This window comes from Oculina patagonica, chromosome 11 (genome assembly GCF_052425735.1).
Source record: "Oculina patagonica isolate OP01 chromosome 11, crgOcupat, whole genome shotgun sequence".
NCBI classification, from domain to species: Eukaryota; Metazoa; Cnidaria; class Anthozoa; order Scleractinia; family Oculinidae; genus Oculina; species Oculina patagonica.
In genome coordinates this window covers 954,075-976,161 of record NC_135768.1, presented here as the reverse complement: position 1 = coordinate 976,161, position 22,087 = coordinate 954,075, and the positions used below count along the sequence as shown (strand labels likewise).

At 39.6% G+C, this 22,087-nt stretch overlaps 3 protein-coding genes across 9 annotated transcripts in view; 2 read left to right on the top strand and 1 right to left on the bottom strand.

The window, feature by feature from the left end:
* The window catches only part of LOC144631167 (tensin-3-like), a 51,477-nt gene extending 46,655 nt beyond the window's left edge, over positions 1-4,822 (top strand). For all 6 annotated transcript variants that reach the window (XM_078489559.1, XM_078489558.1, XM_078489556.1 and 3 more), the window contains exons 29-35: positions 555-653; positions 1,246-1,323; positions 1,425-1,493; positions 1,776-1,944; positions 2,348-2,416; positions 2,531-2,569; positions 3,011-4,822. In XM_078489559.1, the coding sequence (XP_078345685.1) occupies positions 555-653; positions 1,246-1,323; positions 1,425-1,493; positions 1,776-1,944; positions 2,348-2,416; positions 2,531-2,569; positions 3,011-3,143 (656 nt within the window). In that variant the 3' untranslated portion in view covers positions 3,144-4,822. The remainder of the gene's footprint in view (positions 1-554; positions 654-1,245; positions 1,324-1,424; positions 1,494-1,775; positions 1,945-2,347; positions 2,417-2,530; positions 2,570-3,010) is intronic.
* Positions 4,823-10,101: 5,279 nt separating this feature from the next.
* Positions 10,102-11,522, top strand: LOC144631202 (uncharacterized). The gene has a single exon (XM_078489619.1). It carries the CDS (start codon positions 10,328-10,330, stop codon positions 11,417-11,419), a length of 1,092 nt encoding a protein of 363 aa, XP_078345745.1. The 5' UTR covers positions 10,102-10,327; the 3' UTR covers positions 11,420-11,522.
* A 58-nt stretch (positions 11,523-11,580) lies between these two features.
* LOC144631175 (threonine synthase-like 2) lies at positions 11,581-21,389 on the bottom strand. 2 transcript variants are annotated; one of them, XM_078489581.1, is made up of 7 exons: positions 21,240-21,389; positions 19,179-19,406; positions 17,960-18,523; positions 16,974-17,122; positions 14,405-14,530; positions 13,762-13,895; positions 11,583-12,298 (listed from the first exon to the last, which is right to left on the bottom strand). In XM_078489581.1, the coding sequence occupies exons 2-7, from the start codon at positions 19,399-19,401 to the stop codon at positions 12,055-12,057; spliced, it is 1,440 nt and encodes a 479-aa protein (XP_078345707.1). In that variant the 5' UTR covers positions 19,402-19,406; positions 21,240-21,389; the 3' UTR covers positions 11,583-12,054. The 2 variants fall into 2 exon arrangements, with proteins under 2 accessions (XP_078345705.1, XP_078345707.1); XM_078489579.1 differs by lacking the exon at positions 21,240-21,389 and having other exon boundaries at positions 11,581-12,298; positions 19,179-19,606.
* Positions 21,390-22,087: the final 698 nt, after the last annotated feature.

Below are 22,087 nucleotides of genomic sequence, written 5' to 3'. Positions count from 1 at the left end.
AATTGAAATGCCAGCTAACGGAAACAGCACGTGCGCGTGACTAGTGTATTTGAAAGTTTAAACGCCATGAGCGTGTCCTCGATTTTGTACCACGAGGCACGAGAAGGAAAGGTGAAGGGGAAGTTTAGTACTTACTGCAGGGTTCGTACGCGTCTTGAAAACCTTTGAAAACCCTTGAATTTCAGGAGTTCGATTTCAAGGCCTTGAAAGTACTAGAATTTGGTTTTCGGTCCTTGAAAGTCCTTGATTTTTTTAATGAACGTCAAAGGCTTCAAGGCAATGACAAGACGCCAAAATAAGCAATTTTTTTTTAGTTCTTCAGCAAGCACATCAACGGCACAACAGACCGAAAATCGTTGATTTGGGGTAAATTCCATGAAAAAAAAGTCCTTGACATTTCCAAGAGGAGTCCTTGAAAAGTCCTTGAATTTTTGACCTGAAAAAGTGTACGAACCCTGTTACTGTTTCTGTAATAATTCAATTCAAGACAACACAAAACATTGAAGATTTTAGGGTAAGGTTTAACCTTATACGTCTTATTTTTTCTCTTGCAGCTAAAGTTGATCTCGACAATGAACTTGTGCGGCACTTTCTCATCGAGACGACGAAGAAGGGCGTACGATTGAAAGGCTACAACGACGAACCCATTTTTGGTAAGTTTTGGTTCAACACTGAGTATTTTTTGTAAGAATTATGTGAAGGATTTTTTTTGCCATAAACTCAAGTCAACCCCTCTTCCTGGATAGACCCCCCCCCCCCCCCCTCTCCTCCTTCCCCCAATACTTAGACTTGCCACAAGTCGACTGTTGTTGCGTAGTTGTGGTTTCGAGCGCGCGTTGTCCTCGAGCGAACCTACGAGGGACGAATTCGGAAAAAATTATATTGGAATGGACTTGAGACTACCAACAACTTTACAGAAAGTTGCAAGTCGTAAGTCGTAGTGTAAATAATTAGAGCAATACAATTTGAGAAGAGCAAAGTGTTGTAAGTAGCACAAATTGTGTACTGTTTGTAATCGTACTTTAAGTATTGTTTTCTTGATTTTTTCCAACAAAAAAGTCGCGTAATGGTCGCGCTACAGATGACAGATTGGTTTTCTTGGGATGGCACTGCATTCCCTAGGCTTACAACGGAGGGATTTGATGGTATTGGTACAGTGGAAATCCTGACACGCATTAAAGCTCCTCGCTTTAGGACGTATAATATCCATCACTGATAAAAATTGTTTCCTTTCTGTATGTTTAGGGAGTTTGGCTGCTTTCGTTTATCAACACTCCATAACGCCTTTGGCATTACCCATCAGACTGACTATGCCTTCTCGCGGTGAGTTGACTTGACTTCTTAAGAGTTACGCTCCTGACTTTGTATTATTCTTACTTGTCTGCAAATGGCGATCTGGGAATTTGTTTTTTTCTTTTTTTCAGACCAATTAGCAGGAGATAAGGACCAAACTATTGATAAAGAAGACGGACAATCCTGGCCGAAAGGTGCAGGTAATACAACAAATAATATCAAATTAATTAAATCATTCTACCTCCGTTAAGGTTTATCTTTGAAAACTGCCCTCGACTTAATCGTCTCCGAGAAAGGCCCGGCCATTTACCGAACATTTCCGAAGAGGCTACCGAACAGTGCGAAGATTTTCCGATAAGCTCCGACGATTTCCGAGTACTTTCCGAAGATGACCCAAAGTTCGAGTTCGTATGATCAGACTCAGAATAGCGACCATATGGTTAAAATAAAACTCACCGCGGATTTTTTGTTTTCTTTCGCAGTTGGTACGCTAATGTATCTAGGCAACAGTGAGGTGGAAATGCTGACTGGACCAAGCGCCATACAGCGTACTGTGGAACGTCTGTCCACAGAGGAGGCTGCTAAGAAATTCACCACGGTCAGCTTCAAGGTCACACCAGAGGGAATGACTGTTACTGATAACGAACGAAAGTAAGATACGGATTATTATTAACTTTTTCACCCCAGAATAACTTCAGCACCACATGACTTGAAGCCCCCTGTGGGGCGGGAGGGGAGGGTGAAGGAAGACTGTCAATCGAGTGTCGTAAAACCAAAACCGAAGTTATCACTCTGGCCAATCACAAAGGGCACATACAATAGTGAACCAATCAAAACTCGAAGCAAATACGTGTAGCCGGCGTGATGCGCGGGAAAACGTGCGCGAGCGAGTCACGGATTGGTTTTGGTTTTGCTTCTGATTGGTTTAGAAAGTGGCGCGAGTTTTATAAAGAAATCACTAAGCGTACTCATGCAAATCCAAATTACTTTTGACACTGAAGTGAAAATTGCTTATCAAAAGTTTCAACACTGTTTATTGTGTTTTACTTTCTAGAGTATTCTTTAGGCAGCATTTCCACATGAAGTCGATACTGTATTGCGGAATAGATCCCAGCGATAAAAGGTACGACTTAATCTTTACTTGTGAACTGTTTATGACAATTGCACACAATTTTAATAAGTCCGCAGTTAACTCAATCTGAAGTGTGACACTTTGTGTCTGTGTGTATTATTTTAGATGGGAATTGAAGACACCTACATACAGTGGAAAGTCAAAGTAAGTCAACATTAACAAGTAAACATTAACATGAATAGAAACCCAGTAACTGGGTGAGTTTGGGTTATCTACATAGTGTGGTTTGGGCTAAACACGGAGGTGGTAGCTAAAGATAGGCACCTTTACAGTAGGGGTTAGTTACAAGGGAACAATCTGTGAGGATATCTACCCAATTTGGGATGGGGTAGGGTGGGGGCTACGTGGGTAGTTACGCCAGAGTGTGGGACAATCTAGTTGGGAGGGAGGGGTTTGAGATATAGGGGTATTTTTGACAGGGGGGGGGGGGGTGGTATATCCTGGGTCGTACCCAAAGAAAGCTAGGTTGTGAGACTATCTGCGGATAGGGGTTTGGGTACGCTACAGTATGCGGGTTTTTGTCAACTTTTACCGAAAGCTTTGGTAACTGATAATTATTTGATGATTTTGTTGGTTGTTCTTCAGGTCATTCGGTATTGTGTTACGGAAAACAGGTGGAGTGCACAATGAGTGTCATTTATTTGGAGAAATCTCCAAGGACTGGCCCGCAAGTATTCTTGTCAATATACTCAATAGATCCATGACGTCATCCACGTAACGCAGCGTGACGTAACGCGACGTAACGCACGAAGTAACACCAGAAAGCCAGGATCGAGGAGTTGTAGATTTGGTAACGACATCTTGGAAATGTAAAGGTCACGTAATCAGCTCATATATACACAGGTGACGCGTCACGGGAAACGTGACAGAATCACGCTATCGTAGAAAAGGAAGGCAACAGTGAAAACCTTGCAAAGAATAATAAAGTAACAAGCAATGAATTTCTTCACGGAATGTTCACAATCGCGACAGAGGAAAGATAATTTTAACCTTTTTTGAACTGATCGCCATAGATCTGAAGAGTTGTTGCAACACAACTGGGATCACTCGAGTTATCAGCCAATCGGTTAACTTCTGGATTCGGATCATCATCGGAGCTCTTCGGAATACTTCGGAAACACTTCGTTCTTTCCAGACAGCCTTCGTTTTTCCGTGGGAATTCATATTTCATTCGATAGTGTCGGAACGTAAAGACGCTTAAAAACTAAGTTACGTTACACTTGAAAATTATGAATAGGAAATAAATTTTTGATAATGGTAATTTGGAATTACAGAGAATTGATAGAATTTTATATATTTACGTATACACTTAAATATGAATTATTGCCATATTGGCCCCATAATACATGTAATCTCCTAGATGGGGAAACGGTCTCTCTAAATAGACACACCTATATATCTTTGGTTATAAAATAGTTTATATCTGCTTTGGACAAAAAACACAGGTCGTTAATGCCCACCCTATCCCCCTGGAAAAAACAACTGCCACTCAAATTACCGTAAATTTAACATAGAATACAGCACTAGCCAAAATGTTTTTCTGTGGTGGTGGTCTTTGCAGCATTGTCTGGGGTTTATCCCTCCCATTCGAATACCAAGGGTTGGTAAAACGTAGAGGTGGGCTTTAATGCTGTGTTTTTTGTCAAAAGCGAAGAATTGGGCGATAAAAAAGCCTTGAAATAGTTGGTCTCATTTGGTAATACAGATTGAAGAATACTTGCGCGTACTCGACTAAAGAATTGTTTTAGCAGAGTATAAAATACGAAACATCGCGCATACGTTGATCTATCTCACAAAAAATTTTAAAAAAGCCAAACTCATGTATCCTTTGGTATCATTTTAGCGTATCAGAGTTTTCATGATAGAATTTACACCCGCTTTCAGTGTTACGTGCATAGCAGCTTTCGATCGACATCCATCATTCGACGTGCTAAACAAACAAGACGGATCAAGATCAGCCAATCACAGCCCACTAGCATGACCTTCTGAACTGGTGGGCTCATTTGCATTAACCCGACACCTGTATGGGTTTTGATTGGCTCTTTTCAAACCCCATGTCGAAAGGTGGATGTAGAAAGATGCTATGCACTTAACACTGAAAGCGGGTGTAATTTTGCCTAAATTTTTGTAAACGCATAAAGAACACTGGCGTAAACAAATCTCCTTAAACATGGGTTTGGCTTTTTTATTTTTATTTGCTTGTTATAATTAGTTCAGAAAATTATTGTTTCTAAGAAGATTCGTAAATTGGAGACAAATTATGAAACCATTAAATTGTGATGTTTTGTAAAGAATTTAGAATCATCGCCAAGCTAATTGTAAAATGGCGATTCTATGTATACTTTATACCTACTTTTAAACAGAGGAAATATTAAAACAAGTACTTATTTTCTATCATCTTGCTTCAGTTACAAATTTGTTGAATGAAGCCGTAATCTTTTGAAGTTGTGTTGGCGAAACTGGATGAGGCGTACCGTATTTACATGAATAAGCGCCGCGGCGCTTATCAAATTTTTCGCGCCTAAGTGCGGCGCTTATTTGAGGGCGGCGCTTTTTTGTGGCTTTTTTTTAAGGCGGCGCTTTTTTTTTTAAATTTGGACGCCACAAAGAATTTTATCTTTAACAGTAATTGAAAATAGCGTCATTTTATTGTCAATATTCGTCTCTTTCTGAACAGAGAAATGGCGCTAGCTGTCCTGGCAAAGTTCGCGGCCTTCACAACACTTACAAAACTACGTATTGTAAGAATGTTGGATAGAAAATGTATGGGCGAGCGGTACAGCAATCACATTGAACTGCAAAACATCGCTTTTGTTGAAAAGAAATGTCCAAGTTTGTTTTAGCGCCGCATCGGGACTGCGGCGCTTATTAACTTTTTTTGTCTGAAATGCGGCGCTTATTCGAGGGCGGTGCTTATTCGGGGGCGGCGCTTATTCGAGTAAATACGGTATTACAGTGGAACCCCGCCTTACGGCCACATCGTTATTACGGCCGCTCGGATCGAACCAAATACCGTAAAATTCCGGTTATAAGCGCTGGGCTTCGTGACATGAATGACGTTACCTCTTTTGTTTACAAAAATAGCTTCAACTTCTCAAAGCAACAACAGTTTCACAATGGTGAATATTAGTACTTTGCCCCTTAAGGTGGCTCGAAACAGTTTATTCAGATTTAGACTTGCCCGTCTTTGGCATTCTATCACAGCTATACCAATAACATTTTAAGGAAAATCTTTTAGCACAAACGCAAACAAGATTTACCAATGAACAATTTGAGGTCACAGTGACGTCAAAATCGGTTTCCATAGCAACATACGAGGTTAAAGATACACTATTTTGGACCTTTGGAGGCTAATACCTCAAAAACTACTCGGTGAAAGTTCTTCTTTTCACATATTTTTATCCAACCGACATAATAAACATTTTTGCCAATTTTTAGAGAAATCTGTCAAAAGGATTCGTAGCTATGATATTTGTGCATAAAGTTAAGGTGGCTCTGAACATTTCTGACAGATTTTTTTAAAAAATTGTCAGATCGTTTCTTTTGTCCTCTAGACAAACAAGACGCCTAAAGCTTAAAGCTTAAAACCGGGCGGTTAATGTTTAACTACTTGATTAGGCAAGTGCAGCAAAAACTTTTAAAATACCATTTAATTGAGAAACACACAAGTCTGTGGTTTGTTTGTCCATGCTTGAACAAATTCCTGCTTGGGCTTCCTATTTTTTTGAACAATGAATAACCTCGGTATTTTTAGATTTTAGTTTTTATCCAATGATAATGGAAGATTAGCTGAATAGCGCTATATAAATATTATTATTATTATTTATTATTATTATCATTATTATGCACTTAACAAAGTGCAGGCTACTCATAAAATTTTGAACAGCTGTTCTGATAAGAAAACCATGAAAAAAAGGTTGCGCGATATAATCAAGCATGGATTTTTATTCAAACCCCCCACCTCCCCCCCCATTCCCCCTTTTCTTAGCCATTCACTTTCGAATATCTCCCCTCCTACTCCGTCCTCCCCCATCCCCTGCAGCTTTCGACTCTACTCCTTCTCATAACACATTCTACTCTTAACCCTTCTCCCCGCCCTCCTCAGCACTTTTGTGATGGCGCCAGCCGAGCAGTAGTTTAGGGGCGAGTAGCTGTGACACACAAGTTTAATACGTTTTGTGTATTTCTTATCTTGAATAAATGAACTCAAACAGTTGAATAGCATTACAAATGATCTACGGCCAAAACAAACAAACAATTAGAAATAATTCGTTAAAAACTAAGAAGCGTTTAAGGTTTTTTAAAAGAATGTATCACACACAAAAAAGGAATAATAAAAAATTAGAAAGCTTTTTAGCTTTTAAACACGCCAGCTCTTCAAGTCAATCTGATTCTTCGATCGAAAAACCTGCCTATATGCTGCATTTTGGGAAGCAGTCACGCAAACGCCAGTTCTTGCTTGCGTGATACATAACAGGTAATTTCTTCATCGCCGTTCGGTTCCGAGTGAAATTAAAAACCCTCGAATGAAAAACCAAAAAATATATTTATTTCTCGCAAAAATGAGTGGAGTAACCAGAAAATTACAGTATTGGCTCTTGCTCGAATAAAACGAGTCACATAAATAAAAATGAAATAAAAATAAAACGAGTTACATATAAATATCAAGAATAACAGAAAAACTTCAAAACAAAATTACAAACGAAAATAAAAAGACTAAAAAAGGACATGCATTAGATCACGCGTACTAGATAACATATGCTGTTAAAAATCCCAACTAAATGTGAAAAAAGAAAAAAAAAGATTCAAGATGAGGCCAAGAAACATTTGAATGGCATTAAAAATTTGAATACTTTAAATTAAAGCCGTAAAATTAGCCAAAGCGCAAGTTTTTATTTTTGCCGTCTATTATTTTACTCGATGGCTTTACCGATCCAAATTCCATTCTAGTTTGTAGAAATTATTATATTACTAACTTACATTTCCATTTTGTTTTCTGAGCTGAGCAAGAACCAAAACAAGGTTTATATTTTGTTGTGTAAACATTCAATCCGTCTGTGACACACAACTTTGTCGGCCCACTGTACACGGATGAAAATGGACAAAATGGACACAATTCTTGCTAAACAGAAAACATCTTCAAAGTAGAGTCTGGCCCAAAAATGCTTTAGCTGCCAGCCGTTTTTAAAAGCAGAAGCTTGCTGCAAAAACATTGCGTGACTGACGTAAAAAAAGCTTAGTCAAAACAATCACCGGTTTCGCGCTCTTGTTCTCGCTTGAGTCGAACGCTTGAATATAAACACAAAAATATCCATTTCACGCTTTAATAACAGAAATCAGGGTATTAGACAAAATTTTAAATAGGAGAGTAATCTTAGCTCCTGCTGAGTAAATATCAAGAGTGTGGGATTTGAATCCTGGCCAAGAAACAGAAGAAAGCGGCCGAGCGAACTACTACGACAAACAAGGTAATCAAAAACATCACACGGTGCCTCAATCTATAAATAGATCTTGTTCGTTTCAAAAGCCTAAAAACCCAACTAAAACTTGAACAAATGAAAGAAACATGAAAAAAAGTTTCAAATGAATTTTTATTCAAGATGGGGTCAAGAAACATTTTGAAAGGCTTAAAGATTTAGAAAATTTCAAAACCGTGAAGATTTGCATGCCGTGGTAGAATTTAATTACAATTAATGAAATTACCCACAGTGGCACCAAGATTTCATTTTGTAGACCATTTGTTTTACTTGCTGGCTTTACGGATCCTTTCAAAAATTCCATCATACTTCGTAGAAAAACTATACATTACCATTTTGTTTTCTGAAGTCTTGGGAAGTGTGTAAGTAAACACTGAAGTAAAGCTTTTTCATCAAGAATCAAAATAGAATTAAAGATTATTTTGCTGTGCAAACATTCAATCGTCTCTGATACGCGACTTTGCCGGCTCAACTGTGCACGGATGAAAATGGACATGATTAATTCGGAAAGTATCTTCAAAGAATTATTCTGGCTCAAAAATGCTCTAGCTACCAGCCTTTTTTTTAAGCAGTTTAATATGCGTAAAGCTTGCTTCAAAAACATTGCGTGACTGACATAGCGGTTTGGACCTGTCAAAACAATCACCGGTTTCGCAACCCAGTACTCTCTTGAGTCAAACGCTTGAATAACATTAACACATATATTTCACGCTTAACAGAAATCAGGGTTTTAGATAAAATTTTAAATAGAAGATTGATTTAATAGCTCCTGCCGAGTAAATATCAAAAGTGCGTGTTTTGAATCCTGGCCAAGGAAGCGGCCGAGCGGGTCTGGAACGATTTACCGACACGAAAAAATTCCGGGCGATTTATGAACCGGGCCCGGCCCAGTCTCTGCCCGGTTAAAAAAAGATGAAAAAGAAAAACTTTTACCGTGTAGTTTTAGAGTAATTAGCCTCGAACAGTCAAAAATAAAGTATCTTTAATTGGCCACTTTTGTAGTTGCCATGGCAACGAATTTTGACGTCACAGTGACTCCAATTTGTTTATTAGTAAAACCTCCACTAGGATCATCTGAAAGTTAAACCTCAACATTACAGGCGTAGCAGCAATAGAATGCCAAAGACGGGAATATCTAAACTATTACGAGCCACCTTAAGCTTTTTTCTCTGTCCTCCCGCTGAAGCAAAGAAGAGAACCTCATTCCAAATTAGCCCAAAAGTCGACCCAGTGTGCTTATAACAGTGTTATAACGATTTACTGTCAAAACTGAAATGAAACCGATTGCGATATTCTTCACCCGTAGCGGTTTTGTAGCTGGCCCAGGCTATCCCCGTCGTTTTTGGCCGACAGGAGACTATCGACCACGACGCCCAAAGGGTAAATTATGAATCGTCCTCGCGGCCGATTAATAAGGAATTAAAAACATGATTTTCAAAAAAATCGCGAAATTTAATGCACGAGAACAAAAGATTGCGTGAAATAATATATAACAAAACAATAAGGCCCGGGCCAAACGTCGAACTTCACATGAGTCGAACCTAATGCAAATGACCAAAACCTATTGCTTTTGAAATTTGGAAGAGTGGGAATGTGAACTAGTTTTTCAATTCAATATGGCGAAAATGACGCTCTCTCATCACGTGTCTCATGCGCAAACGCTGCAGTCGACCAAAACAAAATTGCAGATACATTGAAATCGAAGTCGGCGGTAAATTTGTCCAAAAAATGGTCGTGGTCGATGTTTCAGCGTTCCTTATTTAAAAAAGGCAGACATAATAGATGTTTCAAAACAACTCTCGCCAGTCTTTTGAACCGAGAGGGCCAAGTTTTGGCTCAGTCAACAGGGACAACTTTTTCATATAAACGCTCGGCAAAAGATAGCTCGGGGGAGAGGGTAGCCCTCCTACCAGGGACAACTCTCCTCCATATAAACAGGCCCTTAGGGGTAGTCCTGAAACTAAAGGGGTGAGACAAAAGAAATTATTTATTCATCCCGAACCTTTGTTCGTATATCGATATATAGGACCATTCTTTTCAATTGCTCAATAAATCACGAAAGACAAAGCTTCTTCAACATAATTAATAATTATATGCAAATGTGGCTTACAGTTTATGCTTCTATGATCACAAGCTTTCGACTCGTTGAACCCTAAAATATTTCAAAATAAAATGGGAGAGCTGGGTTGCGCAGATTTTTCAAACTCGACAAGTTTTAAAGGAAGCCTGAAAATGTTTCACTTTTTAAGTGAAGATTTTAATACAGGCCCACAAATGATCACGCATTTTTTTGTGTCCGTCGCAAGTTTGTTTACTTGAAGTACTGTACTAATATTATATCGCATGTGTCGGGATGGGGTCGGTACCCTGTAGAACGAACTGTGAAGCAGTGAATGGTTCTAATTGAATCTAGCTTTAAATTACGATGCGTTTAAGGGATAAACGTCGATGCTACCTATTTATTGCGTTTGTTTTCGTCATCATCGCTTTATACTTTTTGTATTTCAAGGATGATACCTCCTCGGAGTCGCAGCGACATTTTGATGCGAATACATTCCGTTACCAAAAGTACTTGCAGAATTCATCAGTCATCGTTGGAAAAATATTCAACTTCGACAGCACAACCTTAAATACAGCAAAGGAGATACTGAACACTCAAACATTTCGAAGTGAGCCAGTGATTATGGAATCTTATGCCTCAGTTCCACGCGTAGTTCCCATCACGGCTGCCTCCAGCAACCATTTTAATGAATCCTTGATCCACATCAAGACCACCATACCTCGTTTTTTCCCCGACGTAAAACTAGTGTTTTTTGACCTTGGATTAGCGAATCATCAAGTTGAAATATTGAAGAATCTGAATTTCGTGGACTACAGAAAGTTTGACTTTGCCCGATTCCCTCGACATGTAGGAGAGCTATACACGTACGCTTGGAAGGTTCTCATTATTCAAGAAATGCTGGCGGAATTTGGAGCAATTATGTGGCTAGACGCATCAATACAACTTGTTGACGACTTTAGACCGGCTATTAAACAAATGCTGAGGGGAAAAAGTGGATTCCTGTTCATTGTTAGTCCTGGACAAAATTCAATTTTAGCAGCGACGCACCTAAATATGCTGGAATATTTTCCAATGATTTATCAGAATGCAATCATGCAGCAAGCGTGTGCAATAATGATTGTAAATACGCCAGAAGTTCAAAGAGATATCATGAAATGGGCTGTGTTGTGTGCGCTGGAGATGAGCTGTATCGCTCCTTTAGGAAGCATTATTTGTCCGACAGTTTCAGCCCGGGCCCAGCACAACGTGGGGTGTCATCGCTTTGATCAAGCCATGTTTAACGTACTTGTATCGAACGCTTACAAGTCTCAGAGACAAAGATATGTCATCCAGCCCGAGATCAAGTTTGCTCAGGTTAAACGATTGAAGAAACTGAGTAAGGACAAAGAAACTAAGCGGATTGCGGACCAAAAAAGCCTTGCGGCTTACAACAAAACAATTCGGGGGTTAAGGTGAGACAGCGAGTGGAACAGAAAATTAAACATTATCTCGAGGCCTTTAGAGAGATACAATTTAGATGTTCCGTTAACGCACAAATCAGTTGGTTTGATTTCAATGACCAGAACACACAAATAAGTAATGTTCATGTGTAGGGGTTGTGTAAGCAGTATAAATTCCTCCTTCTTTATTTCACGCTGTCAAAATAACACACAAAACGACTGCTTTTGTAAGCCTTGAAAAACAACGACTAATTAACTGTATTTACAATAAAAAGGAGCACATAAGGTGCAAATCTGAGTTCTAGCCACGTTATGTCCTTGTTGGCAAAAAAGCGTTCACAGGGTTCGTACCCGTTTTCACAAACAATTTTCTAGAACTTTTCCAGGACTCAGATTGATTTCTTCAGGACTCCAAAATTCTCATTAACCCTTTCACTCCGAAGATCACAATATTATTTCTCCTTACTGTCTGTCATACATTTCTTATAATGTAAGTTCCGAGAATTCTGATTTCTAGAACTTTCTAGGACTGGTTGTCTTTTTCCAAGACTTTCCAGTCCTGGAAAATTCCAGGACTTTCCATGCGTTTACCCCAAAACGCATAATTGCCTGACCGGCAAGACGAGGATTTTTTAAACGCCCAACATTTTTTTAACGCAATATTGTACTGTTTTTGTTGGAACGTTTCTCGGAAATATCATTTATCATGGTTCGCAGTATTTGATCCCAATCTTCTCCTTTCTTCATTTCTGTGTACCGAGTAGGACTGGTAAGTAGCTGAGCCAGCTGACGGGGTAGCGGCATTTCTATCCCAGCAGCCTTCACAGCCTCAGAGAATTTGGCAGGACTTGCTGTAGCCACGCATACGGTGGGTGTCTTGAGGGCAGGGGTGTGCCTGAGAACGGACAGAAACGAAACCTTACGTGAGGAAGATGCAAAGAAACCAGATACCCAAGCCTTACTATAAGTTACTCGAGTGATCACTTGAGTGTCGAAAGTAATTCGCGTTTGCATTGGTTTTGCATAACTACGCTCAGTGATTGGTCTAAAATTCTCGCGTCACTTTCTTAGCCAATCAGAAGTAAAACCAAAACCAATCATGACCGGCTTGCGCACGTTTTCCCGCGCTTCGTGCCGGCAACATATGTTTGCTTCGAGTTTTGATTGGTTCACTAGATTGTCTATGTCTTTGTGATTGGCTAGAGTGATTACATTGGTTTTACAACACTCAACTGAAAACTACTCTATGAACGTTTTCAATACCCCTCTTCCCAGTTATACGCAGAATCACAACCGTCCGAAAATAACGATATCCTGAGAATTGCCCTTTTTGTTCTCTTTTGGTATATTGTTCCAGTTTTAGTTTTTTTCAATCACAGCAACAAAATCACAACATATATATACACACACAAGAAAATTTAGCGGCGTTAAGTTGCAGCGACACGCGCCCTTGTGTGTTTCGATATTTCAAAGGGAATGTGTTGTTACTGCAACATGTCCCTGCTTGTATTGTGTGCAATGTTGTGATTTTGTCTCTTGACACGTGGCTGTGACCTGTCTCTAAGTCTTTGTGTGTCAGTACAAAGGAAATCCCGCAGGACTGGAACTGTGGTCTGATCAATAAGCTTCCCGAAAAGGGGAATCTTACTGACTGTGGCAACTGACGTGGAATAACGTTATTATCTGTACCAGCAAAGGTTATGGGAAGAGTAATTATTACTAGACTGCATGGTGCAGTGGATGGGATGCTAAGTGAAGAACAGGCAGGTTTCAAAGGACTCAGTACACAAGTACAATGCAGGCACTGGAAGCGGATAGGTCATGTTCCGCGTATGTCACCTAACCAAAACCCTCATGTGGCATTACAGGACGGCCAAGGAAAACATGGCAGAGAACGGTGGAAAAGGAACGCCCTGAGCTGGGACTTGCGTCATGGGCCACAGCAGCAGCTGTGACCAAGAATAGGGTCAGATGGGGAGCATTAATGTCCGACCCTATCCCTGATCTGTGGGAGGTGCGGTGGCCTAATGGTTAGTGCGCCCGACTCCGGATTAAGCAGTCCAGGTTCGAGACCTGGCCAAGGAAACTGTGCTGTGTTCTTGGGCAAGACACTTAACTCTGACTCATAGTGCCTCTCTTCAGCCAGGTGTATAAATGAATACAAGTACCGGCGAATTTAATGCTGGGGGTAACCCTGCGATGGACTAGCATCCTATCCAGGGTGGAGTAGAAATACTCCTAGACGCTTAATGCTACAGAAACCGGGATAAGCTCTGACCTGATGAGCCACTTGGCTGGACAGCAGGCTTTAACTTTTACCTATCCCCACCCGGGGGCAAAAAACTAAGCATCGATTACCTTTGGTCCCAGACCACTGTGACACCAACGGCTGTATGTGGGCAGAGCAGGTACTGGTTCTCATTCCAACATTCCTTCATGGTTTGCAGTGTTTGGTCACATGACACAGAAGAAGAGGAAATGACTTGACACATCTACAAAACGAACAATATTGTAATTAAAACCAGATTGATTGCAAGGCCGGTACTACGGCAGAAGGGCAAAATTTATTGGCCTAGATTATATGTTGTAGTTTAATTTATCTTTGGTTTAGATTTTTCAAACCAGTTTAATTTTTCATTATTTTCCATTGTCTCATATTTATTATCATAATCTGAAACTAAAGGAAACATTCCTACTGTACACTTAAGGCCTGACCAAACTGAGACGCAACTGAACGCAAGTTAAAAACTTGTGTCTATTTGCGTCTCTGTTTGGCCAGGACTACTTGCGTGCACTTGTGTTGACTTGCGTTTACTTTAGTGAACATCAAATTTGCACACAAGTCAACGCAAGTTTTGCTGTTTACTTCAAATACTAATCTTGCGACTCCGTTTGGCCACCCAACGCAAGTCTGTACGCAAGTTCAAATTGCAACTACTTGCGTCCACTTGCGTTACCGTTTGGCCAGGGCTTTATAATGACTGATCATGGAAGAGCTTACCTTTTCTCTCAAGTCGTCAGGTATCATCAGTGAGTTTTTCTGTTCAAATTCTCTCATCAGTGAATCAACAAGACCATAATCCATGTCAGAGAAAAGCAGCAACAAACGTTCCAAATTATACGGAGCCTACAAAAATTCATGTGTAAAATGAGTAACTGTAACCAACACTGACAAACTTGTTAAAGTGTATATGACTTCCAAAAACATGAAATTTCACTTCTGGTTGGGTCTAAAACCGCGAAAAGTGGGGACGTGGGATTAGTCAAGCCGTGACGTCAAAAGCAGAACGCGCTCGGCAATGCACTCAAAAACCAAACAAGCCGAACAAGGAATTTGATAAGGGAAATTTCGGCTGGGTTGCAGGAAACCGGTAAAATGTTACAAACTGTAAGGCTCTAGAGATTAAGGAGGCTCGATGTAGTTTTTTTAGCCGAAGGGTGGTTGTTTTGAAAATTAAAATTATCTAGGAAGCCAATGTTCGATTTTTGCCAAAATACACCATAATGATCAAATATGACCGGATTTTATTTTTTTACCCGTCACTTAGTCACAAAGGTAACCATAGCAACGATTGACGTTTTCTTTTGTTCTCAAACAAGCTTGATTTTCTCGAAATCTAGATTGACTCTTGGTGTTTATTTTTTGATATGTTTAAGTTTAGTAGATTGACTAACTGTTGACCAAATTTTAGAAAAATCTGTAAGAGCGTTTTCAAGTAAATCAAGAATGAAGTTTTCAGTAAAACACCGTGTTACTATAAAATAGGCGCTTTAAAATTGTTTTGTATTATTTGAGCACAGTTACTCTCACTGAAATATAAATACTTACACCATCAAAGACCATTAACTAAAAGTGAAAGACATTTTGCTTTAATTTGTTAAAATATATCGACTGCCGATTGTAGGAAACTATAAGAAAATACCAAAAACTTCATTCTTGATTTACTCTAAAACGCTCTTACAGATTTTCCTAAAATTTTGTGTACAGGTAGTCAATCTACTATACTTGAACATATAAAACAATGAATACCAAGAGTCAATCTAGATTTCGAGAAAATCAAGCTTGTTTGAGAACAAAAGAAAACGTCAATCGTTGCTATGGTAACCTTTGTGACAAAGTGGCGGGTAAAAGATTAAAATTTGGTCATATTTGATCATTATGGTGTATTTTGGCAAAAATCGAACATTGGCTTCCTAGATAATTTTAATTTTCAAAACAACCACCCTTCCGCTAAAAAAACTACATCGAGCCTCCTTAAACGTGATATGAAGGCTAAAGGGATAACAATATTAAACAAAACTATAAGAAGAACTTGAAGAAATGGTAGAATTGTCCGAGTCCGAGTTTAACCTTGATTTGTCCGGGTCGAGTGCGAGTTATTGCATTGCGCAATATATCACCTAGCGCGCGGAAATGACACCTAGCGGAAATAACACATAACACATTATTCGTGGTGACAACACGCAAGCTTATTCCCGTGCTTATAACATTCAAAATTAACTTACAATAATTTCCAGGCCAAAAAGCCCAAAAATTTCACGAGTAACAAAATATGGCACATTCAGAGATTCGAGAAAACAATTTTTGATCCTTATTCAACCCACTCTTTGGATCAAATAATCTGACAGTTTGTTAGCGAAACAAATTGCCTTGTATTTCATGACAAAGTTCACGCTTTTGTTTATTACTCGTTGTAAGATGTATACGATACAGCAAACATCCAAAAGCACTTGAACCAGCTCCTCGAACACACGTAGCCAAGAACACGAAACCAATTGCTCGTACCGAAAAAAATCCAATACTCGGCAATAACTGTTTAGCTTTGAACAAATTAGCAAATGATGCGATGTAAAATACTCGCCTTGGAAGAACACCGGTAATAACCGCGACTTGACTTGAACGAAGCCGATAGAATGCGGTTTCGCATTAACTTTGTAGATACGCTCTGATAAATGAACAAATAGACGAAGGATGAAAGATCTTGTGCTAGCAGAATTACCCGACACCACCTTGCGCACTTTACCCGACAGCACCTTCAGGGTCCGAAATTGCGCCTTCCTGGTCGCCAATTGCGCGCCTAGTTTTGTTCAAATCGAGATGTTTTCGCATACTATACCAACATATTTCAGATTCAGTTCTTTATTACGCGGGGGATGTTAAGGTGCCTCCTCGGGTTCCGGCCTCTGGGCCGGAACCCTGCGGGGGCAACAAGGGGAGGTTCTGCCCAAATGGGTATCTTTTTTTAGGCTGGTGGTATATATAAGAGGGCATAATAATTATGTAATTGGAGCGATTTTCACTTGAGTGTTGAAAGTAATTCACGTTTGCATTGGTGATTGGTTTAAAAATGTCGCGCCACTTTGTCAACCAATCGGAAGTAAAACCAAAACCAATCGTGACTCACTTGCGCACGTTTTCTCGCGCTTCGTGCCGGCTACATGTTTCAGCTTCAAGTTTTGGTTGGTTTACTGGATTATCTAGTAAATATGTCTTTTGTCATTGACCAGAGTGATTACTTCGGTTTTGGTTTTACGACACTCAATTGAAAACTGCTCTATTAGCTATGTACTTGAATATCCATAGCAGTTGACCAGGTGGGCACAACATGACTGGATGGAGTGAAGTCACCTGTAGAGATCATTCTGTGTACAATATCATTCACATTGACAGCGCACAACAGTTCCACTGGTACACCCATTTTAAACACCAGGGAGCCAGCTGAAAAAAATGGTACAAGAATCACATGCAAATCAGGTACAATAACTGGTGAAGGGAAGCCTCGAGCCAAAGTGGCCCATACTTGCTACCCGCCAGCATTATGTGGCTGGTAGCCATTTATACACCTGGGTGGAGAGAGGCACTATGAGAGCAAAGTGTCTTGCCCAAGAACACAACACAGTGACCCCAGCCGGGGCTGGAACTCCAACCGCTCGATCCAGAGTCTGGCGCACTAACCATTAGGCCACTGCGCCTCCCATTGGACTTCTTAAGTGAGACCAAAATCCATAATTTACACCCCCCCCCCCCCCCCCCAAGCAAGACCGTGAGCATTTCTGCCTCTTTAATAAAGGGACCCAAACTGCACAATCCATAATAAAAATATTAATCAAGTACACCACTAATAAGCAAATATTAATAATTACAGTAGAACTCGGATAACTCGACCACCCCGCTAACTCAAACTAACTTACATTTCCCTTGGATTTGACACCACTTTTCAGTCATTTTTACTCGGTTAACTAGAACTCGGATAACTTGAAAACCTCGCTAACTGATGCCCATTGATAAGAGCAACAAAAGATTGCGTATTTGACAGTCATTTTGTCACTCTTATTACAAGAATGAATGACCATGTTTGAGTTTGTAACGAGATAACTTTAATGTGCACTGTAATGTATACTAAAGAACTGAAAAATCAGTTAACTATCAATAATTATTAACTTGTCAAGTTAAATATTAAATAGACCCCCGCTAACTCGAGCTGTTTTTCGTTTCCCTTCAGAGTTTGAGTTACCGGGGTTCAACTGTAGTTTAATTTATTTAACATGTACTTACCTGTACAATGTCCAAGTGCACCTGATGGTATTACAATCTTCACAGTGTGTCCAACTTCACTGCAGACTTTTAGATACGCATAGATAAGATGCACTGTTTGTGCCAGAATGCGGCACCAGTTGGTGGAGTTAATCATACAAAGATTATTTGCTTCAATATACGCTGGATCAGAAAAACAATTCTTGATTGGCACATCCAAATCATCTGATGTTCCACCAACCTCGACAACATGAACATTCTCATCCAGGATTGTCGTCATTTGTAGCTCTTGTATCTGAGTACAGCGCCCTTTAGGATATAACACTACAATATCAATCCATTGCGATCTCCGTACACTCTCAATTGCCGCACTGCCAGTATCACCAGACGTCCCCACAAGGGCGATAGCATTCTTCTTTCTCTTGTTTAGAAAATAATCCATAAAAACACCAACACTTGCCAGGGCGTAATCCTTGAATGCCAGTGTCTTACCATAAAACAATTCCAACACATGAAAATTATTCACTGTTGCCATAGAAACAATATCTTCATGTCCAAATTCAGAGAATGCTTTGTTAGTAAGATCTGTCCAAAAACAAATGGTTAATTTAAAGGTTAGGTTACAACATGTATTCTTGGAGGCAAATTGATATAATTCTAGACACAGGGGTTGAAACTTAATTTTTAGATCACTTGCCATCTAAATAACATGTATTGACATTTCAGAAATGCACCAAAATCTGAACCATTTGTACCACCCAGAGTTATTAAGACTTGACTTGACAAGTGCCGGACAAGTGTTAATTCCCATTCTGAGAGGGAGACAACTTTTATGAAAGGGACAAGGATGCTTATTGTTTCGCCTTTGGGGTGAAAATTCCAGATTCTGGCTGCACTTAGGGTGTTCAGGGCAGAACCACAGTGTTGTTGGGCTAGATCGATCAGGCATGAAATATCATCATTTATACCATGCCATAGAAAATACAGCCAGAGAGCTGAAAGCTTTTTTACAATTCACTACTTTTTGTAACTAATATTATGCGTAGTCCTTTTTTGATAGATTTTTAATTGTAAATAGTAGACTTATCATTTCATGTAAATGTCACTCGATAATTCAGTTTCTTTTAGCTGCAAAAGAGTTTAAATAAACTATTATTATTATAATAATCAGAATACGGGATAGTCGTTGTATATTCGATGGTATTCAACCCAACCTTCCCATCATGCACTGCTTACTTACCATCCAAGTCTTTTGCAGGAATTTCTTCTGGAGGAATAAACAGTGACATGACTTCTTTACTGAGCTCCAAATATGAAAGATTCCTCCACTTCTCCAGAGTGGTTTTGTCCACAAATGGAATTGTCTCAGGCATGAACAGGCCACCATCACTAGCATAGCCACTAAATAAGACTTCTTCAAATGATTCAGCTTGCCCTTTACCTCTTGTACTTCTGTATTTCATTGCACCTGCAATTAAACAAGACAGCATTACCCACAGGCAGCCCAGGCATTGTATGTGATCAATGTGACATATACAGTGGAACCCCGATATAACGATATGCCAAGGGAGCAGTAAAATAATATTGTTATATCGAAACTCCCGATATAACAATATGGCCATAAAATAACCAAAAATATCTTTATATCAGGGTAAACCTAACAAGTACTTTTTACTGCATATTAGAGGAGGATCAAGAGAATAATTTTGTACAAAGCTGTTTTTAGAAACGTTAGAGATGACTCGATCCATTACCATAATGTTAATTCATTGAATTCGATGTTTTGCAAATAAAATGTGACTGTGTCCTGATAATATCGTTATATCGGGAGGATTTTACCTTTGGTCCGCTAAATTTTCGTCGTTATATCGGGAATATCGTTACATCGAAGATCGTTATATCGGGGTTCTGTCCCATACATTTTACTGTAACTTTGCAGGGACATAGAATATTCATCATTATAACCCACCGATTAATTTTCGCGCGCGCTCATTGGACAAAACGCATCACGTGGTACAAAATCGGACGACGGGTATCAGCGAATATACCCCGTCCGATTTGATATCCGTCGCCCGATTTTGTAGGCAAACACAAAACAAACGAATGAAGTCACCTTATTCAATTCTAACTTTTAATGAATTTACAGTATAAAACAACGTAAACCAATCAACTTACATTTGTTTCAACCACAGTTACGCCGGGTTTATTACGTAGGTTTTTTCCTATAAATTTACTGGCGATAAAGCGCGATGAAGAAATTAATCGGAGGGTTATAAAATAAATAAACCCCTTTCTGGCTTGCTGGTATATTGGAGGATAATGCCCTTGGCTGAAAGATTGTCCTCAAAATTTCACAGTTGCCCTCGAAGCTACGCTTCTCGGCCAACTGTTCATTTTTCGACAATCTTTCAGCCTCGGGCATTATCCTCCAATATACCAGCCGCCTGAAGGGGTTTATTTACTAATTATATCGGGAATATTGTTATATCGAAGATCCTTATATGGGGGTTCCACTGAAGTGTGTTTGATTGCGTAACTCTGGTTCAGCCATTTGAGACAATGTATGAGAAAGCTTCGAAATTTATATTGCTCTAAATACTACATTTGTAAAAGAACTGAAATAAAAATGGCTTATCTCTTGTCTTTCTTGCATTATTTTGGCTTCTCTGTGTTCCAAGGGTGGGCTTTAGGCCATTTACCGGTAAGCGATTTTTCCTTTCGACGGTTTAGCTTCCCTTAACGTAACTCGCTTAAACGGCTATAAACCCACTCTAGGAACACAGAGAAGTCAAAATAATCCAAGACAACGAAATGCAAGCCAATTTCATTTCAATTATTTTCCACATGTAGTATTTCCAGCAATTTTCGAAGCATTCTCATACATTGTCTTACAGCTGAAAACTTAACGCAATCGCCAACATCAATATGTCACATTGATCGAATACAACGTCTGGGCCGCCTGTGCATTACCTAGAATCACTGTACATGTATTTTAATCAACAAACTTAAGTACAGAAAAAGTTTTCCACGTTATATTCTCAGGGCATCAGTGTTGTTCTCAAGTTTATGTACTTTTCACATCGGCAAGACAAAAATTTATAAAGGCTTCACGACAGAAGAGCTGAACAATTCAAGGCCCTCGCCAATTGCGATCATTCATCAGCCATTGCTGATCATGTCAAAATCACTGGTCAAAACATGCAACACAAATTAAAGTGGGATTAAATTGTTGTAAATTTTGCTTTTTTTTCGTGACAGAAGTTATAATCATTAGAAACAAAGGATTTGCACATAGGCCTACCTTCCAGGGATATGGCGTCCCTTTAACGCGTAAGATTTCTGTGAATGCACTGTGAAACTCGGAGAAAAAAGTAAAAAGCTGAACTACAAGAACTTCGCAATCAGGATCAACAACTGATCGACAACTGATCAGAACTAATCAACAAAAGACGGCAGCCCAAGAGGCCGTGATCCTTTTGGTCAGTTGTCGAGTCTAGTCCAGGGTCAGCATGTCGTGTATGGACTTAGTACCGTCCCTACCTGTAGAACCACAGGCAGACCACCCTATGTGTTCGTGGTTAATAATTGTTGACATAAGGTTATGTTGAAATCAATGGCGCATATAGAAGATATATAGAGAAACATTACGTCGGCTTCGATTTACTACAAAATATAAAATTTACTCTAAATGATTCAATAAAAGTTAAGATGAAATGCTGAATGTGTCTTGTGTCATGTTTTTTGCCGCCCGGTAGAAGAGAGAGATAAGAGGGTCCTGAAGGGGTAAAATGGGAACTGGGATTTGCCTATTTTTACTGGGATTTGCATATGTTTTTACTGGGAAAATGGGATTTGGGTCACTGGGACTGGGATTCACAACCAGAAAATGGGAATGGGAAGCACGTCAGTACACAAAAAAACATATATTTTAGGCTCAATAATATTCCTCAAGGCATAGTTACAATGTTGAAAACTCTGAAACGAAACCAACGCCTGCACGTAAGTGTCTTTCAAGTGGCGGTCAATTTTCCTGTCAGTGATTTAGTTACTCAGCGGAACAGCTATGACTGAGCATGCTCAAACTAGCGTAATCCAATATGGGCGAACCGGGCGAAACACATCCTCGTACCCAGGGTCTTCGTTCCCTTT

What these genes read in the sequence shown, in the direction of transcription:
- LOC144631202 (XM_078489619.1), top strand. Translation starts at nt 10,328, where the DNA reads ATGCGTTTAAGGGATAAACGTCGATGCTACCTATTTATTGCGTTTGTT.
- LOC144631175 (XM_078489579.1), bottom strand. Translation starts at nt 19,560, where the DNA reads ATGGCCATATTGTTATATCGGGAGTTTCGATATAACAATATTATTTTA. An exon ending in TGCACTTGGACATTGTACAG is followed by an intron (nt 17,123 to 17,959) that starts GTAAGTACATGT and finishes CATTTTTTTCAG; the next exon opens with CTGGCTCCCTGGTGTTTAAA. An exon ending in CAACTGCTATGGATATTCAA is followed by an intron (nt 14,531 to 16,973) that starts GTACATAGCTAA and finishes GAATTTTTGTAG; the next exon opens with GCTCCGTATAATTTGGAACG.